Source organism: Protopterus annectens, chromosome 1.part2 (genome assembly GCF_019279795.1).
Source record: "Protopterus annectens isolate FY-2018-M chromosome 1.part2, PAN1.0, whole genome shotgun sequence".
Taxonomy (NCBI): domain Eukaryota; kingdom Metazoa; phylum Chordata; order Ceratodontiformes; family Protopteridae; genus Protopterus; species Protopterus annectens.
In genome coordinates this window covers 466,401,735-466,426,498 of record NC_056727.1, presented here as the reverse complement: position 1 = coordinate 466,426,498, position 24,764 = coordinate 466,401,735, and the positions used below count along the sequence as shown (strand labels likewise).

At 38.8% G+C, this 24,764-nt stretch overlaps 1 protein-coding gene across 1 annotated transcript in view; it reads right to left on the bottom strand.

The window, feature by feature from the left end:
* The window catches only part of CFAP61 (cilia and flagella associated protein 61), a 4,145,169-nt gene that overhangs the window by 2,761,051 nt on the left and 1,359,354 nt on the right, over positions 1–24,764 (bottom strand). The window contains exon 9 of the mRNA XM_044057082.1: positions 16,640–16,731. Within this exon, the coding sequence (XP_043913017.1) occupies positions 16,640–16,731 (92 nt within the window). The remainder of the gene's footprint in view (positions 1–16,639; positions 16,732–24,764) is intronic.

Genomic DNA, 24,764 nt, shown 5'->3' with positions numbered 1-24,764 from the left:
AGGGGCTAAAATAGTAAAGTAATAATTCACTTACCAGGAGCTGGTAAAAGGAGGACCTCATCAGCAAAGCGGCAAATGAGATCTGGGTACTTACCGCCTTGCATCATGGGATATGGGGCTGCCTCGAGCTGGTAAAAGTGACTCTCGAGCTTAGCAAGTGCCGAGTCGGAGCTGAGGATCGGCTCCGAACCCATCAAGCAAGAATGAAGGCGAGATTGACAACTTAACATCTGATGTTTTCAGATTTTTCCTGCTCATAAATAACATCAAGCTTAAAGTTGTTGTTATTAAGCCAAGATATCCAACCTGGATATTCCCTTATCTTTCTTAGTGTGTTATGAATGGGTACTTCCCACCCTTTGTAGTCACCTTTCTTATTCTGTGTCCTTTCTTTAGGTTGGGCTCCTTCTTTGGTGTATCAGCTATCAAAATCTGCACTTTACCTTTCACCTAATACTCAAAACTTAATCCTTACCAAACTACTTTTTCTGTATAGTCTTTCTCCTCATACTTACAGCTCTTACTACTTCATCACTAACAAATTTGTACTTTATAAAATTGGCATTGCTGCACTTGCTATGTTTGCATTGTATTACTTGCTTTTTTTTTCATACACTGCATCTGATTTTAGGCTGGGATTCACAGGCTAGCAATGAGTGCCTGCACAATATTACTACATGAGGAGTCTGTTGTGTGAAGCAAGTGAGAGTTAACTGGAGAAGTAGCAGGCATGGGATAGAGCCTGCAAGCCAAGCAAATGGTCACTAAAAAAAACAGCATCACAGTGGTAACATGATTATAAGCAGCACTGGTAGCATACAGCATGAGCAGCACTACAGTAGTACACATGAGTGATGTGAAGGATGTAAGAGATAAGGCATGCTAGTGTGCCCAAGTCAGTGTACACCACTGTTTACAATGTAGTGGCACAACTGTAGCTAGCTCCAAGAAGGGTATCACAGCTCAGCACAGTAGTCAACATATAGGTCAATGTGGGTGTGCACAGCAAAGTGGCAACTTTAGTTATCATATAAATGTGGAGGAAATGGAGTAGATAGGAATGTGTGAAAGGGGAGAAAATCAAGCCAAGGTAAACAGAAAAAGGCAACCACAAGACATGAATGGCTAGGAGTAGGAAAAGTAGCTTTTGTCTGACAGTCTCTATTATAAGTTTTAAAAGAGAAGGGTAGATGATGAAGTTATTGACAGATATCTGCAGATAGGTTATATGCAGAAGGAGAGGTAGCTGGGACAGACAGACAAACAGAACAGAGAGACAGAGGTAGTATACATACAAAAAGCGAGGATGACAGTAGAAAGACACACACACACACACACACACACACACACACACACACACACCCACATATATATATATATATATATATATATATATATATATATATATATATATATATATATATATACATATATATATATATAGTGAGTATGGGCAACTGGTGGTAGTTGAAGTTACAGAATAAACAAGGAGGGAACAAAGACATATAAGGGAGGGAACATCAAGAAGGGATATGGTAGTCTCCTGGCACGGTTGACTGCCATGATGGTTGAGAAGGCAACAAACCTAAGCATCACTCACCAGTGTGGCTATGGGTCAGTTGCTTCTCCGGAAGCCCAGTGGGTAGGTCTTAACAGTTGTTTGACTACACCAGGTGTGGCAGAAGATGATCAATGTTTCCAAGGAAAACATTCCATTGTCAGTACACCTTAGCAGTAGTCAGCTTGCACAAATGATGTTGGAATAGCAATAGATACTTCTTCAGTCCACTTTCAAGAGAGTTATCACTCCCTCCTTTGACAGAGACATAGGAAGCACCAGTGAATCCTCCTTTTCACTTAAAGCAGAGAAGGACAACACAGTGAGAAGAACTCTCACACACATACATGATATAAGAACAACTGCAGCTGAAGAGTGGAATGGCACAGATCACATTCATTGCCCACTCCCTGGAGAGCTGCTTCTGCCTTCTGTGACATCGAACAATGTTAATGTGTCACTCCTCAGTAGCTGCAAAGCAGAGTATATATTAAGGATATGTGTACAACACTGTACATACTACTAGAAGACAACTGTAGCAAAAAACAATGAAATACTTACACTACATCTCTACCACACCAATGAAGGTATTTTTACATTGAAAGCAGTTTATTTTCATCATTCTTTATTGCCTTGAAAGCTGTATTAGACTTATTAAAGGTGTTTGTTTTGGTACACAAAAAAAATTAAAATTGTGGACAGTTTTACTGACCTTTTTTTTGGCTGTGTCGGTCAGGCTGGTTGGTTCATACATAGCATTGACTGGCTGAGTGATCCTAATATTGGTGCTGAAATGGTTCCTTAGCATAATCACCATGCTAACAGCATGTCATTACTGCAATATAAAGTATTGTCACCACCTTGAACAACACTACTTGCTACCATATGACTAAGATATGCAGGAATTTGAGTAAAAGCTTTGTGGATACGCAAAATTACAGAGTGTAGGATGTTCTAACTGGCAAAGTAAGTCCTTCAAAACTACATACACTGTCATGGCTTTGAAGGAGAGCTAGGTACATGCATGTCTAAGTGAAATCTCATCACAAAAGCATTGTACAATACTATCCGACTGTGTGAGTTAGGGTGGGATCAATCTATGAACACATGAAGCTGAATGAGTTACAAGCCAAAAAGGATGAACAGATTCCAGGACCATAAGCAATAATCAGATGAGATGATAAAACTGTAGAAATTAGAAGGTGAAATGAAAGAAAGATTGGCTGAACATAAGGCTTCTCAAGAAGAGCTGTTGCAAAAAATAGTGAGTAAGAAGGCAAACCCCACAAAGAAAATCTGAGAGTTTTTGCTATAGCAGATAACCTGGAAGAATAGACAGCATTAATTTTAAGAAAGTACAGATAAGCAAATAGACTAATGTTCCACAGAATGTTTTGTTGATTGAGAGGGCACATTGTGTGTATGCTTCAAATCTATGCACCAAAAAGCTGCCAAGACCTATATTAGTAAAGATACACTCATGGCAGTGGAAAGAGCTGCTTCTGACAAAACTGCTGCAGAAGGGAAAAGTATTAAAAACTAGCACCAGAGTGCTTGTGGAAAATGACTTTTTAATTTACACCTGACAGAGCAAAGTGAGTTGTTGTTGGATTGCTATACATGTATATCTGTGTATGTTTTATATATATATATATATATATATATATATATATATATATATATATATATATATATATATATATATATACACATATATATATATATATATATATATATATATATATATATATATATATACATATATATATATATATATATATATATATATATACATACACACACACACACACACACACACACACACACAAATAATACATATATAGTTAGATAATATTTAGAAGGACATTGATAGGACTGAAGAAGTTACTCCAAGTAATATTTTTTGTTCTTATTTATTTTATTTATTTATTTATTTATTTATTTGCAGTTGGTTTACCAGGATAGTCCATTGGGCCAAAAGAACCCGTTTTCAATGGAGTCCTGGGGAGAAAAGCTCCAACGTAGACAAATTAGGTACATACAAAACTACAAGATAATTATACAGAGTAGAGATAAAAATTAATACATTAAGGCTTAAATTTGAAAAACATTCAAAGATGGGGAGAAAAGCTGAGATGTAGACAGAATTAGGAAGATGCTATAACTACAAGTCAATTATAGAGAGTACAGATAAAACATTAATACATTTAGGCATAAATTTGAGAAACATTTCAAAAATAAAAACAGTATTGAGATATGCAGTCAGGGAAGTTATTGAAGAAGAAATTCAGAAGGTCTTTATTAAATAACTATAGTGAGGGAACATAAGCTTTAATAGGATAAAAGTGAGGGGATGGAGTGTTATAGATCTATGAGGGAGGGAGCAAGAACAGTCCCATTGGGATCTTAGATATATATGAAGTGATTTTTGAACATGTATTTGTTAGTGATGGTACGAATGGATGGAGGAAGTGAGTTCCAGAGACGGGCAAGGTTAAAAGATAGTAAGTGTTTGCCTGGGGATAACATGGTTTGTGTACTATTAATAGGTTTTGATTATTAGACCTTAGGACTCTGTTTGGTAGGTGCATTTTGAAGGCAGAAGACAATGAGGGACAAAGAGAAGGACTGAAAACGAGCTTGTGAGCGAAAGTTAGCTGAATATATGTAAGCTGATTTGGTAATTCAAGCCAATTTAATTTTGAAGAGAAGAACAATGGTGGGTAGAGGACCTGTGGCTGTTGGCTTAATTTGGCTATCTTGTTATAGCAAGAAGAAAGTTGTTTTTTTAGGGAGGCCTGAAGATTAGTCAGTAATGGAGCACCATAGAGAAGGGAGGGGATGAGAAAAGAGGAAGCGAGTGTGACTTTGGAGGAGCTTGTAAGGTATTTGTTCTGACGGTAGAGCATGCCTAGTTTTTGATGAGTTTTTTTTATATTTAATAGTAGATGGGAATTGTAACTAAGTCGATTGTCAATTAGTACTCCTAATAGCTTAGTTTCAGAGACTAGTTCTAGGGTGTGTTATTTAGGCTGGTAATTAAGAAGGAGTTGGTATTGAAGGAGGTAGCTTTGGAAGGGGTGAATACCATAAGTTTTGTTTTGGAGGCATTGAGTGCTAAGTGATTTATTTTCATCCAATGTTCAGTTATTGAAAAGGCTTGCTGAGTAAGTTTTTGGAGCATTGAGGGGGAGATGGCAGAGCAGATAATGGTGGAATCATCTGCATATTGGATGATGTCTGCAAAAGGGATAGATTTATGAAAGTCATTGACAAATATATTGAAGAGGAGGGGCCCCAGTATAGATCCTTGGGGAACTCCAGTGGGGTGCAAAGGAATGGGAAGTGGCCTTCTTCCAAATAACTGCTTGGTGTCTATTTGACAGATAGCTAGAAAACCAATTTATGGAAGAGGGAGAAAGGTTAAGTTTTGACAGTTTAGTTAATAGCAGATTGTGTGAGATCGTGTCAAAGGCCTTGGATAGGTCAAGAAGTAGGGAAGAGACAATTTGTCCAGAATCACGTGCATTATTGACAGTCTCGAGAAAGGATAAGAGGGCAGTCATAGTACTGTGGTTTGGCCTGAATCCATGTTGAGTAGGGGTTAGCAGGTTGTTATCTAAGAGATGTGGCAAGAGTTGGAGGTGAACACACTTTTCCAGAAGTTTTGAAATGGGGGATAGAATAGCAATAGGACGAAAATTATTGACGTTGCAGTTGTTGCCTCCTTTATGAAGGGGGATAATGAATGCTTGCTTCCACAGTTGAGGCACGGTACATTCTTTTATACAAATACAGTGATACAAATTATACGTTATATTGTAAAGCAGTTCTGTATAGTACACAATCAGATGTATTTTAATGTGAAATAGTGGAGTTTTATCTGTGACTGTTGCATATGCCAATGATATTAAAGAAAGTGCTTTTTCATAACTGTATTCAGGCTTTACATTGTAAATTGTAATTTAAATTGTAATAAGATAAGAAAGGCTGGAAAGAGACAAGTTAAAGTTATTATAATGTTGTGATCTTGTGCTGCTAGGAAGAATGAAAAAGTGTGATGATTATATTGTATGTAGAATTAAAATAATTTCCACTGTTTTATAAAGGTTGATGTCTAACACGTAGCTTATGCAATAAACTAGTTTTTTTTTAAGCAAAGAGAGTTACAAAGCAAGAAAAAGATTAACAGTATGAAAAAATGTAGTTATTTCTTGCATTTGCAAAGTTGCTAGCCTTTTATTTCCAATTAGCACCTACTTTTAGTTGGATAAAAAGGGGTCTGAACAGCCTGTTCTAAGTGAAATCTACAACATTTTTTTATCTTTCCAGACCTAGCGTTTTTGTTTTTATTACCACATGCTTTTATTTGTAAACAATGAGCCTGCAGCTGCAAGCAATTAATCAAGAGTGAAATGAACAGTATGTTCTGAGTGAAATCTACAAAGTACAGCGTAGTTAACATTATTAGGATATTGGCAAGCAGTTTAGTGAAAAAAATGTCATTTGAAACTGTGGTAAGTGAGTATTTATTTATTTTCTTACTTTTGTTTACCAGGATAGTCCGACTGGGTGGTAGCCCATTTTCAGCCAAGACCACGGAAGAAAATCTCCAGTACAGATCAAATTAGTTGTTACAAAAACCAAACAGTGAACAATAATTGGAGGTTATACAATATTTAAAGAACAAATAATTTTACAGAGTAACTACTCATCAGCCTTAGTACTTCTATGCATTAAATATAACAGTGCACACATAATGTAATTTATTTCTTTAAGGGTAGCTAGTGATGTTTTTTACTTAAGGAGAAAAGTAAGTTTGTTTATTTATTTTGCATTTATTTACCAGAAATTTCTGAAAGGGCAGAGAGTCCCTTTTCAGTGGATGCTGGGGAGAAAAGCTCCAGGAATTAAACAATAAATCATAAAATTATGATGAATAATTTTTCACACACATAATAAATCAATATAATAATGAATAATGATAAAAATTGTTACAAAAAGCAGTTTAAACATTTACATGAATAATAATTCAAGTAACTATATTTCTAACAAATCAAAAAGTCAACTGCAATTAGGGGGTTAAAGACTATTGGGTTTATGTTTGCACAATACTATCTGATAATATTAGGAAGGGAAGGGAAAGGAGATAAGCATGAAGAGGATGAGACTGAAGAAAAAAGACATCAGAGAAATCTTGGAGTAGACAGAAACATTAATAGCGAACAAAAGTATATATGATCTAAAACTGACTGGGGAGAAAGTAAATAAAGAACAGAAATAGAAAGAGAAAGTACACTGCATATAAAAGGAGGAAGATGGTGAAGAAAAGAGAGGTAGGAGCGGATATGAGAAGAATTTAGAACTGAACTAATATATGATCGTGGGAAAGTGGGATAGGAAAATTCAACATAATGAGTAACATCCAAGGATGTCTAAGTAGTTCTAATAGATATAACTGGATGGAAAACAACATGCATTCAGGGTTGTATATATTACAGCTTTTAATGGAGATGAACATGAACATAGCCATGAAATTATCAGGTGTTATTTTATTTGGTATTTTGAAGACTTTAAGTTATGTAGTTTTTACAAAAATAAAGGAAGGGTGTTCCAGAACTTAAAGACATAGTTAAAATACAATCAGCTGCCAGCAATGCTGTTAGATTTAGTTGTGGCAAGTAGAACTCTATCCTGAGTATAATATTCTACTTACAGAATAATGATGGATGATATTAGAGTAGGACCATTTTCAGGTTTGTAGATAAGGTTGTGGCTTATGACTAGTTGCAAATCTGTTAGGCAGTGTGATAATTCTTTCTGCTTAAGGGCCAATCAATGATATAACTTATAAGGATGGTTTGAGGTGAATTTTGCCACTTTACTGTAACACTGTCTTAATTTAATTTTCTGAATAGCTTGGGCACAATTAAGTACTGGAGAAGCCTATAGCAGTGAAGAAAGTAGCTTGTGGCATTTTTTTTCTGGCAGTGTCTTTGAGATGAGGTTTTATCCTATACAAGAATTGTTTTTTCCGGGGGGGGGGGGGTTAGGAGTATTGATAATTTCAGTGGAGGAAAAAAAATTATTCTTGGGAGATTTCTTGGCATTTATATATTTTTTTCAGAGCAGATGAGACTGGAATTATCTGTATACTGGATTTACACAGCCATGTTTTGTTGCTGTGTGGAAGAAATAACATCCTGTCCTAAAACAGGAAGGGCTATGCCCAAAAGACAAAAAAAACCCTCATCAGTCTCAACAAGCAGCCCAGGGGACTAATCAAGTTTACCAAGGCCAACATGGAGGCAAAAATAACCTCCTGGGCTAAAGATAACCATAAGGCATTTCTCAGTTATGTATGCAGCCTTAAAGAGAACACCCAACGGTGTGTTGAACTAATTGTAAATGGAACTTCCTATACTGAACAGGAAGAATATAGTAACTTTGCTAGCTGATAAATTTAGCTCTAATTTCTCCCACTGTCATCTCCAGTTTCCCCCCGGAAATACCCTCTGCAGTTTCTCCTCCCAACTGTCACTAAAGAAGAGATCCTCACACTCTCCAGAGTTAGAAAACACTTCACCAATGGGACCTAATAATATTCCTGGATGCCTCCTAAATAGATTGAAACATGACCTGTCAGGCCCACTATAATCTCTATTCAACTACAGCCTCCAAGCAGGCATCATCCCTAGGGAATGAGAGTCTGCAACTGTTATCACTCTACACAAAGGTAGACCATCAACAGACCCAGGGAACTAAAGACCAGTAAGTTTGACTAGTCTTATATATAAGGCCATGGAAAGAATTATTGTGGACCTGATAAACAAAGACATAGGAAATCTTCAAACACTGGACCCATGCCAGTTCGGTTTAATCAGGGTAGGTCAAGCCTACTAAAGTTAGTGGACTTCTTTAAGAAGGTCAACTAGAGCCATGGATGAGGGCAAAATGGTCCTACTGCCTACCTTTACCTGGCAAAGGCATCTGACACAATATCACATTTGGGTATTATAGACAAACTCACAAATTTAGGAATTAATCTGCATGTCACTTGATGGATAGCCAACTGGCTCACACATAGGAATCATGAAGTTAGTTAGGGTTGGGAATCTACATCCACTGAGAGGCCTGTTACTACTGGTGTCCAACAGTGCTTGGTACTGAGACTTCTCCTGTTTGGAATATGCATCTCTGAAGTCAAGGCAAATGTATAGGGTCTTTGACTGACCAAATTTGCTGATGGCTGCAAGCTGGGTGCAACCACTGAATCCCACAATTATGTAAATATCCTCACGAAAAGATCTGACACAGACAAATAACTGGTGCTAGAACCTTTGCCTAAAACTTAGTGCAAAAGTAATGGATAATTATACCCTTTGGGAAAATAACTACGCCTGCAGATTACAACACTGATAACAGTCCCCTAAGAGTAGACCCACTGGTAAGAGACTTAGGAACACAGGTTGACAGTAACCTGAACTTTCATCACCACATGACCATGGTAGTGAGAAAAATCCTTCTATATTCTATCTATCCTTCTAGTAATGGTTGGGGGGATTGTGTTATGAGGTATTTCCTTTGGACTATCTGGGGGGAATGGGTGGGGGGGGGGATTTGAGCTGAACCTGTCAGCCAAAAGGGTGGCAATGGCTTCTGCTTCAGTATGGGTGATGCTGTTTACAATAAGTTCTACTCATTGTCATGTATTTCCTCTTAAGATACAGACATAGCTGTAGAAAGCATTGTGATTTTTCTTTACCTAACAAACTATTTTTCTTTAAATTTATCCTTTGAAGTATTAATTAACCCTCTTAGCTGCCTGTTTAGGGTGGTCAGGAGACTTTTAGTGTTTAAGGCTTTGTTCCTCCTATGCTTGGCAAAGATTTTTTTATTTTGTTGTATAACCAACTGACATTATGATTCCACCAGGATGCTTGTCTTTTGAGTTTGTCTTATTCTTAATACGAGTGGGCACAGCTCACTCTATACAGCTATCAATATGGCTGTATAGAGATTTTGTAAATAGCTCAATATATTCTATGGTGCTTGCTGGGTTTGGGGTGCTTGAAATTTAGCTATGCTGTTGCTTAGTTGAAAGATGACAGTAGCATGCATGAAGCCTTAGCGTTTTAGGAAGGTTACCTGTAAGTGCCTCAGCATAAGTAGTTTTATGTGTAGAGTCGTTACCTGTTCAGTAGGCATAGTGCAAGTGTCACTGATAACCTCTATAGGATTAGTTTTGGTTGTATGAGAGAGTTTTGGCTCCAGCATTAAAGTGTATTTACACTTCTCACATACACTATCTGTCTTATTAAGAATAAGTGGGTCATCGGTGTACATGAGGCAATTGCTACAATGCCTCACAATACCCATCTCAACCAGACTGGCCACAGAGAGAGAGTCAGGAAGTGCATAGCTATAGTCACTGATCTGCTGGGGAGAAGTAAGGAAAACAAGTCAATAAGACAAGCAACTTGAAGAGCAACGCTAAGGTATGAGCAAACTAGATGCTCTAGTAGTTAAAAAAAATCTGAGTAGACAGTAATGCCACAAGAATGCAGACCACAGACCAAAACAAAAACACTTAAAATAACAGGCACAATAAGCCTTCACCAGCAATTCCACGGTCAGAAGGGTGGAGGCTACCCTCTCCTCCCACAAGAGAGTAGACCACAAACCTTCTTACTGTAAAATAACTGTGTTGGAGCCAAGTGCTTAAACCAGAACTAAGACAAGTTTAGAATAACAGACACAGTAAGCCTTAAACCAGCAATTCCCAACATAGAAGGGTGTAGGCTATCCTCTCCTGCTGCAAGAGTATAGATCACAAACCTTCCTAATACAAAATAATTGGTTTGGAGCCCAAGTGTTTAATCAGAGCAAACAGACAGAATAACAGCCAGAATAAGCCTTCACCAGCAATTCCCAGCTCAGAAAGGCAGAGGCTACCTTCTCCTCCCACAACAGTTTAGACCAGAAACCTTCTTAATGTAAAATAACTGGCCTAAAGCCCAAGTATTAAACCAGAACTAAGACACTTTTTAACAAGACAGAATAAACCATCAAACAACAATTCCCAACTTAAAAGGGTGCAAACTACCTCTCCTGCCACAAGAGTGTAGACCGCAAACCTTCCTTATGTAAGACAACTAGTTTGAAACCCAAGTGCTTAAACCAAAACTAAGGCTTAGAATAACAGTTACAATTTAGTCAGGCTACTGACAAGCAGTAATAAATGCAGCAGATTAAATGCAACTGAACACTTTAAGAATGTGCAGCAAAAAGCAAAATAAATTAATAAAGTAGGAAGACGAACAGATACAGTAAAAGCAACTGAATAAAGTGCAAATTTTTATGGCAGAAATTGGAACTATTTGGATAGAAAGATGTTAGGATGGTAGTCCAGTTGTGGAGGAACTAGAAGGGTAGTTGTGGAATTTTTATTGATTAAATACGCTATTGTTTGTATGAAATGAGAGTTAAATTTACTGGCAATGCTATAATTTTGATTTGGTGTGGATGGCGTTGATTGAGTAGTTTGACCTAGTTTATGAGATTTTTATTCGGGTTCAAAAAAATTAAGAAGTTAATGTTTACTGAATGCTTGCAAGTTATTTTTCACACATAGGAGGAGAATAGAGACAAGTTAAGTACAGACAGCAATCTGTGTAAGTGGAAACACAGGCTCTACTATTCACTGCAATATGGTTACCTTGAGTTTAGAACAGGTAATGTGAGTGAAATCACTGATTTGAGGCAACTGCTCCTATTTGGAGGTGTAAATTTTATATTTTTTGTCTGTTTGCTGTGAGTTAAAAGGGGGATACATGTTTTGATACGGTATTTAAATGTCTGTTTCTGGAGTATTTTTATTGAAACAAAAAGTACTGGGTTCAAACAGAGATGAGTAGAAGTAACTACATATAAAATCAGCATTCTAAACATTACTGTGTGCAGTAAGCTGCAATTTGGGAACACATTCAAAAGAAATGTCATGTATAATATGTGGAAGTAATAACTTTTATCAGAATGGCTGCTTTGTCGATAATAACAAGACTGTAAATGGCCTCGTAGGTACAGACAAAAAGCAAATGGTATTAAATTATTTTAAGAAAAAAAGGGTACAAATAGACTCACTAACTACTTTCTCATAAAAAAGCTGTTCTACTTTTCCTAGCAGTTATATAACCGAACCCTACACAGTCATAAATATCAGGGTATCATTAACTTCTTTCACTTGATACAAAATGCATATTCTTGATTTATACCTCTTGCAAGAGCTGGGATGGAGAATCCCAATTCATGAAGGTATCAATATTCTTTAGCCTTCCACCTCTAAACTAAATCTAGACAAAAATTATCAGTAGGCATAAGCAGCAACGATAATATAGATTATTTCCTACTGGCCTTAAAAAAAACTCAGTGGAATAGCCTGCACATGGATACTAGAACAAGTCTAGTTTTTCTCTTCTCAGCCCACTCTATCATCTGGAACATGTGAAGTGACTGAAGCCCTCAACTTAACCTGCACATACATCCTGTCAGTAATGCTCTTTCATGACAGCAATGATCAATTCCCAGTGCCTTTTCAGGTGACTGAAATCATGAACTTAATCTCATCTAGCCTATCAGCAGCTGGACCCTCTTTTCCAACACCAAACCCTATCTAGCAGCAATCACAGTCCTCTCTTAAATCTCCCCACTTAATCTGGTACAGAATGGTGCCCTTTTTTCCATCCCAACTATCATGTCAGCAACTACTACTCACCAGCATGTGAAGCTCAGGTCTGTTTTTCCATCCTAATTATCATTTCAACAATTAGTCTCCATTTGCATATGAGAATGCAGTGTTTTTCCCATCCAAATTATAATGTCAACAGTTAGTATCCACCAGAATGCCAGAGACTGATCTTAACAACCACATTCTCCTCACTGGTGTGATACTGACCATTTTCTTCAAAGTCGCCTATCGAGTATGCTTGCAGAATGCATATCTGCCTTTTTGCAGCTCCCACACTTCATGGTCTGCTCCTTGCCATCTACATGGTGCTCCCTGGTACTCTGATCTCATCACCATAATGCATGTATAGTCAGTGCTAATGAGAATGAGGATTGTTGTAAGAGGTGGTTCTAATCAGCACTGCAATGGATGGCTAGGTCAGTAAACCTCACCAACCATGCACCAAAGTTCTACCCTAGTCTACAGTTTAAATGTGACCATTTAAATGTGACCAGTAGTTTATTTAACTCTCCTCTGCTATAAGCATTGACATTGCTGACAGCATAAAGCATATGAGCTGTTAATGTGCTATCTCCTGCGTTAAAAGGTTTTATTCCTTCAGCCTTCATTTGTCAGCTGTATGAGCTTGAGCAAATCAATTTACCAGACAGTGCTTTGGAGCAATCAGGAAATTGGGCTAGGCTCCTCAGTGGTCTCCTGGACTACTGTTTGTAACTACCTATCTACTTATTACAGATGCCCTCAACACAAGTCTCCACAGTGTTGATACCCTCAACGCAAGTCTCCACAGTGTTTTTGCCACAGTGTTATAAATCCAGCCCTCATGCTACTCAGTGTGTATAAAATTTTAAACTGGAACATTCTTGGCAGCATAACTAACAGAACAGTGAAGCTGTAGTCTATGGCAAGTACAATGTACTCAACAATCTACTACAGTACTACTGGGAACATGGAGAGAAAAAACAATTAAAAAAAGAAAAATTGGGCAACAATGGTCTATAACAAACTAAGACAAAAATCTGTGGAAAACAATTACTTTTGTAGAACAGATCAAAACTGTCCATGTATATAAAAATACCTCTAGTTCAGTGGTTCCCAAACTTTTTAGATTTTCGGCTCCCTTGCTGAATCCAGGTTTTCCCAAGCTCCCCCCCCCCCCCAGCAGCACACATAAAGTGTATATTAATGTAGTTACTATTGCCACCAGTCAACTCCTTATCAGCTATTTTAAGGTCCTTAACAAAGGGTATCCAATCTTACTGTGTAATTAGACAGTTAACAATAGTGCACGTACATTTCTGTTGTCTTCCAACAGGGCACACTGTGGATGCATCTCAAACACTTTATAAATACTCACAAATGACACACAGTTATTTACAAAATTCCAGATAGTTGTGCTGACAGTATCTCCCTTCATCACAAACCATATATACACACATACATTATGTTTATATATATAAACATACAAACTGTACATACACGTGTAGTTAAAATACAGATAGACATATGGAAATATGCTTGTTCTTAAGTAAAATTAATCATATTCCATAGTGATGCATGTATGAGCATAAAATGTTCTAGAAATAATGTACAAAGCTCTACAAACAATGCAGTCATCAAGAGAAAAGTTGCACCTGCACGTGTACATTCTTGTACTAAGACTAAGCAATCTGAGACCTAGAATGTCCCTTTCCATCCTTAAAGGGAACAAGGTCCATGAAATGTGTGACTTGTTAAGTTTTATGGACTAAAAACCTGGCAATATTATAACACAGAATCATTCAGTATTTTCTGCCATGTTATACATTTTGTGTGATTTTCTTTGTAACAATTTAGTTTAGTTTCAAGGATGTGTTGCAAAAACAGAAAGCAGCAGTTTCAAGTAACCATACAGCAGCATTATCATATCACTTAATATAAATCAGCACATAAACGGAGTACCACTGAACTGCAGAACAGTACTATTGCTATGCAATGCTAGGAACTTTTCTCCTAGGCCTCTCTTGAAAACAGTAGTGCAAACCCGATTAAAAAAATGTAAATAAATAAAATAACTGCACTCACAACATAACATATACCCAGCATGGCTTGCACACAATCATAGCACAACCACAGCCCTACCGCCCTTCCCTAATGTTATTTACAAAGAGAGAAATCAAAACAAACTTGTATCCACAAACTTCCTTTTCCTTTGCAAAGTGTTTGATATTATCTTCCATCTAAAAATAGCACATACTCTTCACTCACTGGGTTTCAGGACTACTTCACTCAATTGGTTCACCAGCTACCTCCACAGCCACTCATAAGCCTTTTCTACCTACTTACTAGTACCTACTAAGTTTCATTCTTGGACCTTTATTATTTAATGATTTCATTAACTATCTTGCTTCTGCAACAGTAATCAATACACAGATGATGCTACTCTAATCTGCTAATCATCCTCCCTATCCTCACTACAAACCATCACTCACGTATAAAAACACACACACACACACACACACACACACACATATACACACGCACACACACACAAACACGCACACACACTTCTCTGAAAGTTTCCTTACTTGCATGGAGTCTTCATTACTTCTGGCCGTACCTGCCGCAGGTCCGATTCTTGCTCCCCAAACATAATCAATTTGTTGCCGTTACCACTCACATTTGAGCAGCCATGCCCAGCCGGAAATGCGTGAGCACCTTGCTCAATTCCGACAGGCTGGTAGCCCTGATGGAGCTGACATCATCGTGCATTGATGACGTCAGCTCAAACAGCGCAAAAATTAAAAAAAAAAAGAAAACAAATCGTAAATGAAGGGTATTAGTTCGCGGCACCCCTGTGAGGAAGCCGCGGCTCCCCAGGGCACCGCAGCACACACTTTGGGAACCCCTGCTATAGTTTAATCTTTGTGAATTATTTCAATGAAGTCTATTATTGCCATTAAAAACAAGCAACTTAGGCTATTTAAAGTTCTGGACATACTTATATTAACCACTCATTGGACAGACAATAAATAAATACCATATAGATAAAAATAATGTTTTTGTTTTATGTTTTGGAAACTTCCGAAGCATATTTCAGGTTTGTCCACAGAGCAATACTGTACCAAATACATTGGAAAATATATAGCTTTTCTACTACCTAAACTACTTTAGTTATACATTAAAATGACTAAATAAAGTTCTGATACCTATTTTATAAGTAACCAGGACATTAATGTATGTATGTGCCACAGGCAATATCACATGTTAAGGGAATCTAATGGACTTGTCCTCTAAAATGATGATTCTTGACTTATAAAAGGTAAAAAGAGATCAGTGAATGTCACCAATGGGCCCAAAACTGTATTTTGTCCTGGTCCATGACCAGCATGCTATAGGAAATCAGTTTTCAGTAAACAATCAGGTAATGCTGTGAAAGAACTACCCCACTGATTATGCACATCCATCCATCTATCCTCTACCCCTTTTCCCATTTTTCATATGGGGTCGGGGTGCCACTTCCACAGAGACAATCATCTTGAGCCAAGGTTTACACCATCGGGTGGCTAGCTATCCACCTACTGCATGTCTTTGGAGTGTGGGAGGAAAATGGCAATAAATTACTTCCGAAAATGACATTTTGCAGGCACAAGCAATATTTAACATTACTGTGACATAATCAGACAGTTAGGGAATGCAAGCTATGCCATTCAGGGAAACTGCAGTACTACAGTCAATTTCAAAACTACAGCCAAGCTGAGGCACAGCTTAGTCAAGAAAATGTAATGAAGTACATAAAAACACACCACTGCTTTCTATAAGGATGTGATTTAAACAACTAGACAGTTTTGTGTGTATACATGTTTGGGGGGGTATGCTGATTCCAAATTAATTGCAAGGAACAGAGAAAAACTAAACAATGAAATGGAAGCAAAATTAAGACAAGCAAAACTAAAGAGCAACAAACACACTGCTTAGAAGGTTTAATTGACATTTGTTTGAAAACAATCAAGAAAGAAAGTACCGTAGGGTAAATGCTGCTGCTCAGCAGGCACAGTACTAATAAAAAAAAAAAAACGGTTCTAAAAATCTCAGTGGAAGTGAAATTTCTGCCTTCCTTGCTGGTGGATCAGTCTAGCTAGAGTATGCTGACCTTTTGTCTCTGTTTCCAGCTATATTAATATGACAGCATTTACCTTCCAGTTCACTTACCTGGTTAAAGTACATAAATTAAAATTAAAACAACAACTGTGCCTGGTTAAATTTCAGAATTTGGGGAGCACAAGCTACGTCATGAAGCAAAAATGCAGGCACTCACATACAACCTCTCACATTCTGCCACATCAGCATCTTACCTTGCTTTCTGTACTTTGGGTGCTGCTCTCTGCAGAATGCTGTGAAGAAGATGATTCAGGCCTCTGACTACTTGGACTGTTTATTTCTCTTTCTGTATGAAAAACAGTTTGAAGGGTTACTGCAGTAACTGTACAAAGGTAACAATATCTCCTGCATCTGTATTCACATTGTATGCAAATGTTTACCATTAACACTTGCACAAAGTATAATTAGCTACGGCAGTAGAGTTTTTTAAAGCATGTTTAACCTTTTACCCTTTCACCACCAATATCTGGCATCATTTGTTTTTTACACACCCGTTTATTCTATTGTTCAGTCAGGTAGATGAAATCTCAGCATGCATCTTGTAACTTAGGTACATGAAAGTGCAAATATTGGAATTGCGAATATCAACACAGGTTACTTCAGACGAGTTCTTGAAAGCTAGTAGGATTTACCTATGACAGATCCTATCTCTGAGAACAGAAAGCTGCCAGGTTGGTAGGACATGACTTGCCATTCACACAGAGAAGAATGGAACATCATAATGATGCAATATATGACACTAACCTGAGTGCTACTCACATTATGGGTGTTCAATGGGAAATACAGGTGTGCATGTTTCCAGTACTTCATGTGTGCATACTGCATACCTGCTGCAAACATCACTTCTTCACATCTAACAACTGTCTTAGGGATGCTGAGGGAACTTGTTATACCTGTGTATGAAATGTCCTCGATGTGTGTAAATACATATATATATATATATATATATATATATATATATATATATATATATATATATTTTTTTTTTTTTTTATTTTACATTTGTTAACCTATTCAGCAGAGACCCAGGGAGAAAAGCTCCTCTGGACTAGAAAACAATTTATTAAATTTTAGTAACATAGTAGTAACAATCAGCTAACCCACAGTGGTGGTGCTGCGGTAGTGTTGTCGCCTCACAGTAAGACGCTGTCCGGTTCGATTCTCAGCTAGAGCGTCTTCTGCGTGGAGACATGCGTGAATGGGCGTACCTTCGTTGAAGGCTGTGCGTTAGGCCTGGCAAGCTGGTACATAAAAATCAACTGCCAATCATTAGTGGACTGGAGTTCCGCTGTGGCAACCCCTAACTGGGAAAAGCCAAAAAGACAAACAAGTAGTAACAATCAGCTATAGGATCTTACAAGCAGAGACCTGGAGAGAAAAAAAGCTCCTCAGGCAATTTAATTACACAGAGTATTAACAATTGGCAGACAAGTATGTGAGTTGTTACAAACAAGATTTTAAACAATTAGCAGAAGAAAATGTGACTAGTTACAATATTATTTAAGCTGCTTAGAGCAAAAAGAGTTAATAGTTAGGCAAATGCTTATTTAAAGTGGGTAGGCTCTAGTTGTAAAGGAGTTTGGAAACAAGAAAGGAAAGTAGGAATGGCTAGTAGGAGATGTAGGGGAGGTAGAGTATAGGAGACAGACTAGACAGGTAGGTTGTTTTGAGACTGTTAAGAATTAAGAGTGGTTGGAGATAGAGGAAGGGAAGAGGTAGAAGTTCTGAGACCAGCACTAATAGTAGTAAGGCAGTAGCCATTCACGTGGCTTCCCCATTTTCATCATTTTTGACAAGTTAAGTCTTTGTTAAATACTGTTTGATTTGTTTCTAACTTCAGGATGTCTGTCTTAATACTTCATCCTTAAATTTTCACAGCCTACTTATTAATTTTCCCTCTAGTGTTTGTCAGTGCCCTGCATAGACACCAACACCTTGAGTTACATTTTTCCTGTAAAAGCATAACTGAAATTTCACCAATACCTAGATGCACACAGGGCAACTAGTTTGCAATAAGAAGCACTGTCCCCTGAATGGCAAACCAGATACTCCTCACATTGCTTTATATTCTCACTCCAACTGTCTAACCAATAAAAAGGGTCTGTTGCCATGGATATGAACTTTCCCACTATTGTCATTACCAGCTTGGTAGATATGGGCTATTATAGGTCCCTATTCCAGGCCAGCAATCAAGAAGACCCAATACTCACCAGGATGGTCACTAAGAGCAAACATGGATTTACCCAGTATTTTCAGATGCACATTCCTGCACCAGGCACAATTTCCCTTAAGAGCAGACAGGGAACATGCTCCAGACCTAGGGCTGGACTTTCGTTCTCTCTCTAGGCCCTCACAAACTCCACCCTGACCACTAATACTGGAGCTCTGTGTCCCTGTTCCCAGTAGCCGACACACACACTCAGATATTTGAGTTTCATACACACATACAGCTGAGAAAAGCTGGCACAGATTTACTAGCTGTGCCCTTTTCTGCCCAAATTGTGAGGTAATCATACTGCCACCAGTCAGCTACCCTAAGGCTCTTACCAAGGGTACCCAATTATACTGTGTAAAATTAATACTAATACAAATGGCAGGGTTTGACTAAAGCAGCAAGGTTTCCAGGAGTGGCCACAGTGTCACTAAAACAAGCATAAGTACTCTCAAGATGTTAAAAGTATTCTCTAAAGTACCAGGCACAATGAAATGTATTAAAATATTTAATCAAAAATAATAACACAAAAAAGGAGACTACCGAATACAATAAACAACAGAGTTTCAACCACAGAGAAGTAAAACATAATACATCTGTATAATCTTTCACAGATGCAGAAAACAATACTAACCTGTTCTCACTAAATGTCCTTGACTGACTGAAGTATTACTGTTCCCTGACTTAAAGCAAGGCAAGCTCATGTGTGATAAGGGTCTTACCACAGCAAAAGCCAGATGATGTCTCTCTTTGTCTGTGTGGATGTGTGAGATATATATCCTGTCAGAAATCTTTCCTGTCAGATTCTGTGCTGCTGGAAGAGTTCCGAAGAATCCAGTTGGTGGTTAGAGGATGACATCACCTCTGATCATCTGACTCTTGTACAATACACACACACAGCTTTGCTAAGATTTATGGCAGTATCTGAAGGCTATAACACAATTTGAAACTGTCCACCCTTCCAGGGTTCTTTGATAAACATGCACATTTGATCAGTTACAACAATACAACCTAATATAAATGCATACATTCTTCCTGTCCAGCAGGGCCTACTGTTGATGCATTTTTAACACAAGTAACTTTACAAATATATTTTAACTCAAACAATTGTACAAATCAGTGTGATAGTCAAATGACAACTCCAACTAGCTATACTGGCATATGTTACACGTGCACTGCCCTACTCTCTCTGGCACTAATGGCACTGCCTCATATCATCACATCATCACATCTCTCCCCCTTTGAAGACTCAAGCTAGTTTTTCAAGTGACCCTAGAAAAACATTGCATGAGAGAAATGGGCCTGTCTGGGAACCCATTAACCTATACCCTGTCTTGAAACCCCATCTGCATTGGCATTGCTGAACCCACTACAGTACTGTCCTGTCATGTCATATGCCTGCAACCCTAAGCTCCACCTTAATAACTTACATTCTACTGGATGGCATGATGTAGGGATGTTAAGGGATAGTGGTGTGTAACCACAGTGAATTTTCTTCAATACAGATAGAGGTGAATTTTCTGCAGTGCCCATACTCTGGCTAGATGGTCTTTTTCTACAGCTGTATAACATTCCTCCCTGGGTTGGAGTCTATGGATGGGTACAACTGGGTGCTCTTCTCCCTCTGAGGAAACCTGGCTGAGTACAGCCCCTACCCCATGGTTTGAAGCATCCACCTGCACAACAAATTATTTGCTGTAATCTGGACTGGCTAACACAGGAGGTCCTCCCAAAGCCCCTTTAAGCCTTTGGAATGCCTGCTCACAGGCTGGGATCCACACTACCTTATCTGGCCTGTTTTTTCCTCATCAGGTCTGGCAGGGGAGCAGCTATTGTACTATAATTGGGAACATAATTTCTATAGTACCCCACTGTTGCCAAGAATGCCATCACCTCCTTTTTGGTAACAGGGGCAGGCTACACCTGAATAGCTTCTACTTTGGCATGTTCTGGCCTGATCTTACCACACCCCATTCTATGTCCCAGGTAGGAGATCTCTGCCATACCCACATGGCACTTACTGGGCTTAATGGTCAACCCTGCCCTTTGCAGTCTGCCCATGACCTCCTTGACATGCTGAATGCCTCCTGCTTAGGAGGTGTACCATGTAATTAACCCCACTGACCTTCCTTACCCCTTCAAAGGGGTCCTCCCAAGCTGGCTACAACTTATTGTGTCTGACAGGAATGAGCACCATAAATTGCTGTCCCAGAGCATACTATTGGGCTCAACCATACCAGACATTTTTCTGCTGTTGGGCTCCTGCTAGGTTCTCCTGGGCCAAGCTCATGATCTCCCTAAGCCTTGTCCTGAAGTTTAGGAAATATGCCACAACAGACTCCTTGTGGGATTCACACTCACCCTCCCACTCATCATGAATCAAACCTAAAGGCCTCCTCATACAGCAGCTCAAAGGGTAAATAACCTGTGGATTCCTGGGGTACCTTTCTGTATGCATGGAGCAGATGAGGCAAATATATTTGTCCCACTCTCTTTAAACTGGTCTGCAAATGCCTGAAGCATGGTCTTTAGTGTAGAGTTCAACCTCTCCACAAGACCATTAGTCTGGGGGTGGTAGGGGTGGCCTTTAGGTGATTCACCCCAGAGCACATCCACAGACAATGCAGCAGATCTGACATGAAATTGGCACCCCTATCAGTCAGCATTTCTCTCGGGAAACCTACCCTGCTGAAAATTTCTAACAAAGCTTTTGCCACCTTCTCTGCCTAGATGGAAGAGAGAACCCCAGCCTCAGGACATCTAGTACCATAATCTACTACCACCAAGATATACTTCTTTCTTGTGGAACTTGGGATACTCAAAGGCACCATAATATCCATAGCTACCCCCTGAAATGGCTCTTCAGTCACAGGCAAAGACATCAAAGGACCTTTGACCTTGTCTCCTGCCTTGCCTACCTTTTGGCACTGATCACAGGTCCTGCAATACACTGTTACATCCCTTGGAATCCCAGACCAATAAAAGTGCTGCATAATATGTCACTTGGTACACTTTATGCCCATATAACCTGCAAAAGGAATGTATGGGCACTACCAACTGCTGTATTACCTCCCCCTCTATCCCTCGTTCAGGGGTCCACTCTCTATACAGTAACCCTTTGTTCCAGTATACAGACTTCCCTTTGTCTTGAGAATCAGGTGCCTCCTTTGCTACCTCCCTCATGCCTCATAAAGTAGGGTCTGAAAGCTGAGCCTGTCTCAACTCTACCTTTGTGAACCTTCCCAGTTCCCTTTCTACAGGAATCCTGGTATGTTCTGACAATGGTGCCTCATTGTCAGCTGCCTGGTTACTACCACTCACCTCTGTCCTTGCAGTCACCTTGTCCATGGGAACATCAGTACCTACCAGCAGCTGTGGCTCACTTTCAGGCTCACTGCTACAAGGTAGCTCCCTCCCTGAAATAGCTATGTCACCAACCCCAGCTTCAGGTGTGGGATCTGTCTGGGTCTCCCCCAGGCTAGCAGACTCACATGCCTGTCTCCAAGCCTAACTGCACGCACACAAAGTACTGCATTATCAAAATCATTCCCTATCACGACATCTGCAGGGATATCCTCAAACATACCTACCTGCTTGCTTCCTTTTCCACCCTTCTAGTCAAGGTGATCCCTGGCCAAAGGTATTTGGAATGGAGTCCTTCCTAATGTTCTGAATGGAGTGGACTGCGCAAGCAAGTATTGCTCCTCTTTAATCACTGCAGGTTTTACACTGGTTATTTCAGAGGGTGTATCACTCTTAGTAGTGGCCTGTCTTCCATCCACTAAGATAGGATACAAACTCTGGTGATAGTTTGGTATCTCTGCTGTCTCCAGACAACTTACCACTAGCATGCTGTTATTCCCACATGCTGGCTCCCTCACCTTTTGTTCCCCACCTTTTTTCTGTGTACATTTGTATACTACATGGCCTCTCTGGTTGCATTTAAAACATCTATCCCTCGATCCTGGCTGTGTACCTGAACTAGTATATTCCCCTGTTACTGGTGGACTCTGTTGGGGTGGTTTAGGCTATCCACCATGGGTGCCCTTATATCCATGTGCAGAAGTGGGTATCCCCTTCTTGTGGAGTGGTGCCCTGCTTGCTAAGTAGAGATCTCGTTGTCTCCCCAGCTCATCTGCAGAATTACACTCCTGTCTGCCAACCAGATTCTCATGTCCTCAAGCAAAGTGCTAATGAAGGGCTTGTTCCCTCACCAAAAAGTCTGACAGCCTTTCAAAAGTGGTGACCTGACACTCACTCACGCACCTATGAAAATAAGTGTTTATCTCAGCAATATAATCATATACACTTTCATCGGCCTTGTGTTTTTGCTCAAGGAACTTTTTTATGTAAGCTTCAGGTATTAACTTAAAACAATGTCTATTGGAATGTTTTACTTTATCATAATTTAAACAATCAGCAATGGAGTAAGAGGGTAAGAAAGTGTACCCAGAGCCCTAGGTCAACATTATACTGTTTATATACTCTTTCAAAGATATGAATAAAACTATCAAAATTGTCACCCTCTGTAAACTGTGGAAGATGTTTACTGATATTTATTGCTTCTGGGGTTCAGTTATTCCCTTCCCCATTACCTCCATGACCTTAATGAAGAGTCAGCATCTCCCTCTCATGTTGACACCGTTTCTCCTTTTCTTCGGCTTCAAAATGCCGCAGTCTCTCATTCCCTTCTATCGCCAAACTCCAAAGTTTCTCTGCTGATTCTAATTCCATCTGTTTCTCCTTTTCTTAGGCCTCCAAATGCCACAGTCTCTCTGTTAATTCTAATTCCAAATGTTTGCTCTCAAGTTCAAGTCTTTTTCTACAAAAGGAGCAAACCTGTTAAATTTCAATAAGAGAACTCCCAAGAGTAAACGCCCAGGTCCATTCTTAAGAAGTCCACATCATCTCATAATGGGAGATCTGGGGACGATTCATCTTCGTCCACAGACTTAGATATACAGCATACCACAGATTCTCCTTTGTCCAAATGTAGTAATTCACAAAACCCTTTAGGGGTAGGACAAGGAGGGCAGGAAGAAAACACACCAAGTGTAGACAGCATATTCATAGAGGAAGGACCCTTGGATCACATTTCAATCATTTCAAACATGGCTCTAGATACACCCCAGATCCCATTCAAAAACTATGACAGGTGATTTACTTTCTGGTTGTGTCCCTTGTGGACAATGCACACATTGCCATAGGTTGATGAAATCCAAACAGTTTACCAGCAGGAACACAGGTACTGTTTATGACATCAGGTTTTATGCCAATTGTGGAACAGACTGGGTGATTTATCTTGCAACATGCACCTGATCAGCCTTTTATATAGGAGAAACTTCTAGACCCTTGAGACTATGTATATCCGAACATTGCAGTGACATTAGGACCAAAAAACTCATTAATGCTTTGTATAAACATTCAATGGCACACAGGAATGGTAATTTTAGATTTATTATTATAGACAGGATTGTGGGGAATAGAACAAATAAAGCTGAGTGGCATTCAATATTAAATACAAAAGAAAAGAAATGGATCATTAAGTTGGGTGGTTTATTCCCACCGGAGCTTAATGATAATTTTTTATCAACCAATGACCATGAATTTTGTTCCCACTTTGTGATATATAAGGGCAATGGTTTTTATGGCTTTTTGACTTAACACTGATGAACGCTGCTTAACCTGCTTAGCCAAAACCGGTTTGTTACTCTATTAATACATGCTTTAATAAAGCATTTCTATACCACAGTCTGCTGGCCTTTGTGCTTTTTTGAATTGCATTTATTCTTTTTGAGGCCATGCAGTTGCCGTACTTGCAAGGGTTCTTTTACTTTCTTACCAAGGGTAACCAATTATACTGTGTAAAATTAAAACTAATACAAATGGTAGAGTGTAACCAAAGCAACAAGGCTTTCAGGAGCAGCCACAGTGTCACTAAAACAAGCATAAGTATGCTCAAGATGTTAAAAGTATTCTCTAAAGGACCAGCCACAATGAAAAGCATTAAAATATTTAATGATTAAAAAAAGGAGAATACTGAATACAATAAACAACAGAGTTTCAACCACAGAGATATAAAAAATACAGTTGGATAGTTTCTCACA